The sequence below is a fragment of the Stegostoma tigrinum genome, chromosome 13, assembly GCF_030684315.1.
Source record: "Stegostoma tigrinum isolate sSteTig4 chromosome 13, sSteTig4.hap1, whole genome shotgun sequence".
NCBI classification, from domain to species: domain Eukaryota; kingdom Metazoa; phylum Chordata; class Chondrichthyes; order Orectolobiformes; family Stegostomatidae; genus Stegostoma; species Stegostoma tigrinum.
Window position 1 is genome coordinate 76,219,383 of NC_081366.1, and position 9,050 is coordinate 76,228,432.

The following is a 9,050-nucleotide window of genomic DNA, read 5'->3' on the forward strand; positions in this document are numbered from 1 at the left end:
AAGACTATTGGGTGTGGTTGATGGTGTACCAGAGGTTTTTTTAAGGGTAAGGCCTAAGATCATGTTTGCCTTGGCAAAGCCGTCCAAAGTGCAGGGCGGAGTGTGCTGAGATGGTGGCGTCATCAGCATATTGAAACTCCGAGGTGGCGATCTCCCTCTCGGCCTTGAACTGTGAAGGTTAAATGGCCCACTGTCGGTACAGTAAACAATTTGCATTCCTTCGGGCCGTTTTTGGCCAGGGAGGTGGAGGATGGCGGCAATGCAGGCAGTAAACAGGGTGGGTGCAGTGACGCAGCCCTGCTTAAGCCCGGTGTCCACGGTGAAAGGCTCAGACTCCCATTCGCGGTTGCTAAGTACCGTCGCAGAAATGCAGCAAACTCCGCATCCTGAGGATGTTATCGGGGTACCTGCGTGGTGACAGGACCCACAGGTGTGCTATGAAAGTGGGCTGGGTATTCATGAATTGGAAGGCAGGAAGTTAGAATTTGTTCGTAATAATAATCATGGGGAAGAGAGTGTCATAGCCCCTTTAAGAGCTTGTGTTTTGTCTGTGCTTGGAAGTTTATAAACGCAGGTGTACACACAGTGCCAGAATGGGAATATTTTGTATAGAACAGACAAGCAACATTTCTTTCCCAAGATAGCAGGTGTGAATTTGGCTGATTAATATAAACCAAGCACCTCGATACGGAAAGCCAGTTGAGTTTAAAGCTGATGGTGTGGACAACCTGAAACAACAATGTATGCTGTCGAATTTGATTTACGTCATTACGGGTGTATAAGGCAAAGGCATTTGGAAAATTAGCCACCGTCATCTGCCACCCCCCCCCCGAGTCAGCACCTTCCAGCTCTGAGTGCCCATCACGTTCATCAAAGGCACCATGGCATAGAACATAGAACAACTCAGCGCAGAACAGGCCCTTCGGCCCTCGATGCTCCGCTGACCTGTGAACTAATCTAAGCCCCTCCCCCTACACTATCCCATAATTATCCATATGCTTATCCAAGGACTGTTTAAATGCCCCTAATGTGGCTGAGTTAACTACATTGGCAGGCAGGGCGTTCCATGTCCTTACCATTCTCTGAGTAAAGAACATGCCTCTGACATCTGTCTTAGATCTATCACCCCCCCCCAATTTGTAGCTATGTCCCCTTGTACAAGCTGAAGTCATCATCCTCGGAAAAAGACTCCCACTGCCCACCCTATCTAATCCTCTGATCATCTTGTATGTCTCTATTAAATCCCCTTCTTAGCCTCCTTCTCTCCAATGAGAACAGACCCAAGTCCCTCAGCCTTTCTTCGTAGGGCCTGCGCTCCAGACCAGGCAACATCCTGGTAAATTCCTCTGCACTTTTTCTGATGCTTCCACATTCCTCCTGTAATGGGGTGACCAGAACTACACGTAATATTCCAGGTGAGGCCTCACTAGCATCTTGTATTTTAGCTCAAAGTCCTCATTGAAGAAATTATAGAGATAAAACATCCCCGACAGCAGAAGGGACGAAAGAAAGGCGTTTGTGAAGAGTGGGGATGACAAAATATTCCAGAAGACAGTCTGTGAATTTGCAGCGATTTGAGTCATAATTCATTGTTCTCCTTGTTTATTGGATTTATTAGGTTGAACTTGTGTTTATTTGTGCAGTATTCCAGTAGAATTTAGATCAGTTAGGAAGTAATTAGTCTAAGGGAGAAATTGTCAGTTTGTTAGTCATTTTGTTAAATTGTTCATTTTTGGGTTAAATAAATTCTTTCTTGTAAAATGGAGATCTGGGGGATTCTTTCCTTTTAATGACTCTCAACAGATTGAGGAGGAAGGTGAGTTTTTTGCTGGGTGTTTCGGGGGCAGTTGTTAGGGAACCTCTAATCCTGTCATAGCAGATCGGGGCTTGTGTTTTAGTTTAATTGTCAGAGGGGTTTGACCATTCCCCATCTGGAATGAGAGAGCCTGGTGGTGAACTGTCAGAAGCCTTAGTCAGGTTGATGACGGTCGTGTAAAACAGTGGTTTGTTTTCCTGTAATTAACGTGCTGTGAAGATCCTGTCTGTTTCACCTCTGGACAGGTGAAGTCCGCGCTGATTCGGGAAGGATTTCCTCAGCTAATGGCAGAAGTTTATTGGTGGTGACGCATGCTCTACATTTCCAGTGGTTGCCAGAACCCTCTAATTTCCGCAGTCAATCTGGTCACACTCCTGAGCTCCGAGGCGAGTTCTCCTTTGAGCCAAATCTTCAAGAGCAGAGCATGGATGTGTTCATGGAGCTGTGGGCCACTCTCCTTTTAGAATCTCTGCAGGGGTACCACCGAGACCATCAGCCACCTTGTTCCTTAGGCTCCTTATGCTGCCTTGTACTTTGGCTTCACTGGGAGGTTCTCCCATGCCACCCTGCATGGATCTCTGGGGATATGGTTGCTGACCTCCAATTAACATTGGTTGAGGGGTTCTTGGAAATGATGTCTCCAGTGACTGTGTTTATTGCCCTTCTGTCTGTCTTTAGAGAGCTGGGCGTTTAGACCATGATGCCTTGGACCACATACTGCCATGGTGGTGCTGAAGAAGCTTCCCACCATTTTTGTTTTGAGGTCCATTACCACCTTCTGGATGTCAGCCTTAGCTTTGGCATAGGCCCTTCTTTAGGCCTTGCAGTTGACCTTCTGTGCCCGGCAGAATGATCTCCTCCTCTTGGAGATGAGCAGGTCAATATCTGTGCTGTTCTCATCGAACCGTACCCGTGGGTATTACTGCAGGCACTGAGAACGGTTGTTTTAAAACAGACTCCCGTGTTCTCTTATGTCCTCGGGTATTCCCAAGGTAGTTTTTTGCAAGTGAGGCCTGTAGGTGTGACCCTGTCACCTAGGCCCCCCATATTGAATCTTGACCGGCTCTGCTCTTTTCTGTATCCTCCTCTTCCTGCCTAGTCTGAAGGACATTGTGGAATGGATAGGCCAATGATCAGTCCTGCAGTCACCTGAGCTGTTCATATCCCAGGTGACGTTCACATCCCGATGCTCCCTGGAGTGAACACTGACATAGGCAGTCAGGTGCCATTGTTTTGAGCGTGGGTCCTAGATGCTTTGAATTTTGTTTTGTTTTTGATGGAAGAGTATTTTTGCGATGGTGAACATTTTGAGAAAGACTACATTACAGTTGATGTAGCCAATACCTTCCCTTCCCGTGATGCCATTCCACAGGCTGTGGTCTTGACCAACCCTGGCATTGACGAATTGCCTTGTTCCCCTTGGTTGGGGGGGTGGGTGGTGGTGTGTGCTTAACGACAGTGTGTCAAGGTTGGTGTAGAAAGTCTCCTCCTTTAACTTCCAGCTCCGAGTCCAGTGTTGGGCCATAACTGCAATGTGGCTGTCAGGGAACAGCAGATGAATGGCCATGAGTCGGTTGTGGATCCTCCTGGGAAGCTCGGAGGCAACTGCTGAGCTGGTTCTTAATTGAGCGTCCAACACTGTAAAGTCTCTGCCCCTGTCTCTGCCCCTGTCTCTGCCCCTGTCTCTGCCCCTGTCTCTGCCCCTGTCTCTGCCCCTGTCTCTGCCCCTGTCTCTGCCCCTGTCTCTGCCCCTGTCTCTGCCCCTGTCTCTGCCCCTGTCTCTGCCCCTGTCAAGTAGGGGGGGAGAAAAAAAGAATCTGTTAACGTTTCTGGTCCGTTGACCCTTCCGCTCAAAAGCAGCTCAGCCGATCTGGTATCTCTCCGGTTCCCTGGCTACAATTCCAGTTCTTCTCTCCAGTTGACCACTGCGTCCCTTTTAGTTCTTTCATTCCTAGCTCCAAAGTGGTTTTTTTAAAATTCTCCATTTCCAGCCGCATGTGGGTGATCCGGGCGGGAGATTTTCTTTTTTTTGTTGAGGCAGGCAATCTATATTTTTATTTTCCCAGCCCCCTTCCCCTACTCATGTGAGCAGAGCAAAGCAGATCCTAAATGGGGGCTGTCCAGTCATGGGCAGGAGCTGCAGAAATGCTCTATCTGCCTCTTGCACGAACATGGTGGCAGAATTTGACACCCACCAGCTAACGTGCCCACTTTGTGACCAGGGGGTGCCCTCCCACCACTAGCTGGTTGCCCTGGGACCTTTTTGCTGGGATGTAGGTAGGGCTGGTGTGTCTTGGGAGGCTGTGACATCCTTTTTTTTAGCATGGGAGGGCCCACACAGCCACCACGTTGACCTCAGCAGATAGGGGGTCAAAGCCCAGTGGCGTAGAAACCATAATGACTAGCAGTCCATCACTGTAGCGGCTGTTGTGATGTACTAATTCCAGTTCAGCCATCACCTGCTGAGGTCACCATGGATTGCGTTTGGTCTGGACCCCCCGACCCTTGACCTTACCGTCATGTCTGACCCTGCCAGGAGCGACGCTCTGGACAGTTTGAGCTTTCGGGCTCCAAGGTGTAAACAAATCCCTCCACTACAAGGTGGTGATCCTTGGGGAGGCTTTTCTCCAAAAAGCACAGCGAGTGTCCAGGACATTGGCAGCCCTTTGAAGGCAGATACACCAAAAACTTCTGCTCAGTATTCAACAACTTTGTTGCTTCATCGCCCCACGGAACAGGGGATTGTAGTTCTTACAAAAGAAAGTCAACGTTAAATGTTTTGAGGAGCAAAAGAATATTTTTAAGGCAGCGTTGTCACTCTTGTGACTTTGTTAAACCTGCTTATGGACGCATGGAGGGCACGAAACGACTCCATTTTCTACTGTCAAATGGGAAATGGCTTTAAAGTGGTCAGCACTAGTGCTGAGAGGCAATTTGGCCACCGGTTCAATTCCACCCTCTGGCAACGGTCTGTCTCTGTCCCCACCGGGTGCTCCAGTTACCCCTCAGTCCCAAGATGTGCAGGTTAAGGTGGATTAGCCGTGGGAAATGCAGGGTTATGGAGATAAGGTGGGATGCTCTTTGGAGGGTCAGTGCAGACTCGATGGGCATAATGGCCTCTTCCTGCACTCTGTAAGGGTTCTGTCATCTGAACAGGAGTCCTGCTGCAAAATATCTACTGCATGCACCATTTTTTGAGGCCGTTGCTTTTATGATGAGGTTTCCTGGGTTCTGGGGGGAGAGCATTTTGATCAGAAATAGCATTCGCGTCTCCGTGAGATTCCTCACTATGAACTGACTATGGATTATTGCCTCCTCCAACTCTGGACTGCCTGACTTCTGTGTTTTTTGTTTAAACCCCTTCCTTCCCCATACTACAGAATTATTGTGACCCTCCAACGTACTGTCCCATGGACCATGAAGACTTCCAGGAGGAGATGCTGAAGTTGCGGAAAAAGAGCAAGTCCTGGGCGGGAGAGCGTCGGAGGCGGGAGCTCATCTCCAGATTGAGGAAGATGTGATTGGCTGAGAAGAACACCCGATGGGACCCCCTCTTGCCTTTTCGATTTGCACTGTCCTTTCTACAGTTGCCCTCAGCCTGGCACCAAACCGCTGCTGATCTTCCAATTCTCGAGTGACTCAACACGGCTGAGAAAGGTCTCTATGGCCATCTGAATCCCTCAACATCAGAAAGCAGGAGGATTATCACCATGAGTAGAATTGGAACAAAATGGATTTGGAAAATCAAGAGTTTTTTTGTTGTTTTAAAGCTGCTATTTGTTTCAAAGAAATGTATTTTAGGGATAACCTTCATAGTAGAAGCTCCTATTTCTTGACCTTTTTTGGTGGTGTTCTTTCTCCCCTACCCCCTTGGTCAGCACAGATTGGTAGCCTTCACCAATGCATTGCCCTGCTGTACATTCCCAATTTTACAATCCAGTTAGGATCTCCACCTCTTTCCCCTTCCGCTCCGCAGGCAGGATTACAACGCTGGGATCTGCCAGTTGCAGTAGACTTGCCATGAGCAGATGCTGCCCAACCATATTTGTTGTATTCTGTCCCTTCACAAGAACAATTCCATGTGGTGCCTGCCCCTGGATCCCCTCAGAACACCCTTGGTAGATGAGTGTCATGCAAAGAGCAGTGACTGAGATGGGCTGCTATCTCAGTCCTGCTTTTCAGTGTATCGCACCATCAACAAAGTGGTAGCTTTCTGTACCTGACCACTATCCAAGTGAGAAGATCTGAATAAGACGACGCTCAGCTGCCATCTGAACACTAAGCAGGAAGATTTAAAAACAAAGTTGGAAATTCTCAGCGGATCTGACAAAACCCTCTTTTTTGAGCCTTGTGACTTTTGTCAGTTTCATAAGAACTGCCTCGCGAGGTTAATTTTGTTTCTCCCCCTCTCTGAAGAAGCTGTCAGACCTGCTGAGTTTCTCCAGCTTTCTCCGTTTGCTTCAGATTTCCAGCAGCTGAGATTTTTGCTTTCCGCTATGGAGAAAGGTCCGAGCGGGCTGCCGTGAGAAGGTGATGTGGCCGGGCTTGAGCTGTGATGGTTTGACAGTGAAGGACCCCATCAAAAGGGCAACACTCCCCTGCTGGCTTGGTCAATAACAATGAATGCAATACAGCCCTTTGCTTCCCAGCAGTGATGTACTTGCCCTGCCTGCATGTACCAGCATGTATTCCCAGTCCAATATCCAAAAGACTATATCAGTATCAGTGTAAGGCTCTTACAACAGCACACTGGCTTCCATGGCTTTGATATGAATGAAATTGCTAGAATCTTGACTTTCTTGCCATAAGAGCTCTGTTTTCTGCCTCCAGGTACAGAAAGCTAAAAAGAATTGTGGTCCTAATTACCAAAAATGGCTAACAAGGCTAACTTTTTAAAAAAAAATTTAAAATCCTTTTTGTTTTCTAGCCGCCTCATCATCCTCCTGAAGTTGCATCTCTTGCTACGCTAGCATTAGCCCCCTGTACAAGTACCCATTCTCGCTCAGGACTGGGGATCGTGTGGAACGGTTCTGCTCCATTGTCAAAGTTGCTTTTTTTTTCCTCAGGGTGGTGGGGGTTGGAATTTGTTCCTGTCTTCTGTTGGCCAATGAATTCTTGCAAAACTCACCTGGATAGCGAACGCTCATTTTCACAGTTTCCTGATGCTCCTGCACTATCCCAAAGCTTAAGTGTCAGAATAATGCTGGAGATCCAACTGCCACCTTGCGAAATCGCAAGAACTGGGTACATTCAGAACCCTCTTTGCCTTTTAAATCACTTAGGAGCCTTTGGAAGGGTCAGATTTTACTGTTGTATTTAAACCCATGTAAACTAGGCTAGTGACTAGCAGCTTGATTCTAGTTTTTAACCTGGAAATTGATTTTTTTTATACTTGAAGGAGCACAGCTCAAAGGGTTTTTATTTGAAGAAAAAAGTAATGTAGCATAAGTTTTTTTTTCCAAGTTTTAATAATGTAATCTTTTATTTCAAGGGATACATGTTACAGTCATGTTAAACGGGCTGTGCTAATGAGTAGGATGCTGACGGTGGGGTGGGGAGAACTGTTCTGAAATGATGCTGATTCAGAATAACCAGACAGAAGAAGTGTGTGTAAATTAGATTGAGGTAAGGTGTGTTTGCCTGGTTAATGGCCGATGGAAATACTTGTGGCATTGTCCACTTCTCTTTGTTAGTATCTATTGTTCGGGGAAACCACATTAGGTGCCTCTAAATAAAACATACAGCAGCCCATTGCTGTTGGGAATCCATCTTCTCCTGTCACACCTGTCTCCCTGCCAATAGTGAGAGCACAGCTTCAGCAGTGCTAGCTCCAGCCAGTATGGTTAAAACTCTTGAGCAACAGTATTAATATTCAACTTAGAAGATTACACAAAACATGCTTTGAATCATTTCACGTAAACTAGATCTTGATCAGGTAGTAGACATTTTCCCATACGTGGCAATGATTACTTTCCATGGAAAAGTTCAGGATGTGTCTTTGCTGGGAACTATGATGTAGTTGATCAGATCCTGTGACCTATTGGTGCTATGGGACATTAAGCATTAAATGACTTTCCCGATTGTGCCTGCCAGCGCACAGTCTGCTTATTTCTTCATCCAGAGTCGACATCCATGACATCTTCCTGCATTGCCTTTGGACATGCATCAGAGTCAGAGGTCTCTCAGACACGTGTGTTATTCCTGAGACCATGTGTTTGCTTAGGGGCAGGTTCCCTTCTCTTGAGTTCACCTCGCCCTTTGTGATTGGACCATCTCCAGGACAGTGTTTGGTTTCAGAGTGACTGTTTTGAAGCCAGTGGAGTGATCTCGCTCTCTAACTGAGATTGTGATATCCATGATGAAAGGAGCAGAGTCCGGGTCAAACATGGTCCTCGTGGACCAGTGGTACCTAGCTAGAAAGTGATTGAATGCAAATAGTTGTCTCTGTTTGAGTGATAACTATCCTCTCAACCACATCCTTTTGTCCCTTAGAAAGAAAAGGACATCTTACTTCAAAACATTCTAAAGCTTTATAATCAACTTGCTATCTCTGTATTGCTGCCTGAGGTTTTTTAAATATTGTATTGTAGTTCCTACATTTTAAGTCAGTGCTACACATTTGGTGTAATCTTCAGTAAATACAGTTTTTGTTGATCTTTCTTATGTGGTTGTCAATTTTCTTTTTTTTTTACTCTTAATCCTCCTTTTAATTGTCACTGGCTTTATAAAATATCACGCTCATAATCTCCAGTGTCCCTGTTTGATGCAATACTGAGCCAGTTCGAGCCATCGGATGCCTGCCAGTTATTCAATTCTATATCTGTGTAAACTATTTTAATTTAAATGTAACTTTCAGTCTGGGGATGGTGATACACTTCAATTTGGCGCATGTAATAAAACCTGACCATTTGGAAGTGAGCCTGTTTGGTCTTGATCATGAATTCTTAGTATATGTTATTGTAGAAATTACTTAAGAACGCAAGTCATCTTACTTCCGTTTCTTTATTCTTGCTGACTTGAGCTGGTTTCAATCAGGGAAGATGATTGATATGAAGGCTGAAGGAAAGAGAGCTTCAGCAAACTTTGTCATCCCTGGATGGTTTGTGGAGCAATTTTAATTTTGTTTTCCACTAAATAAAAACTGAAAGAACTGCAATTCAGGAATAAAGAAAACAGAAATTGCTGGAAAAGCTCACCAGGCCTAGCAAGAATCTGTGAAGAACAACATCAGTTT

At 46.1% G+C, this 9,050-nt stretch overlaps 1 protein-coding gene across 2 annotated transcripts in view; it reads left to right on the forward strand.

Annotated features, from left to right (window-relative positions):
• The window catches only part of LOC125458300 (M-phase inducer phosphatase 1-B-like), a 46,201-nt gene extending 37,529 nt beyond the window's left edge, over positions 1-8,672 (forward strand). For both annotated transcript variants that reach the window (XM_048543479.2, XM_048543481.2), the window contains one exon: positions 5,197-8,672. In XM_048543479.2, coding sequence (XP_048399436.1) covers positions 5,197-5,337 — 141 coding nt within the window. In that variant the 3' untranslated portion in view covers positions 5,338-8,672. The remainder of the gene's footprint in view (positions 1-5,196) is intronic.
• The last annotated feature ends 378 nt before the right edge of the window (positions 8,673-9,050 follow it).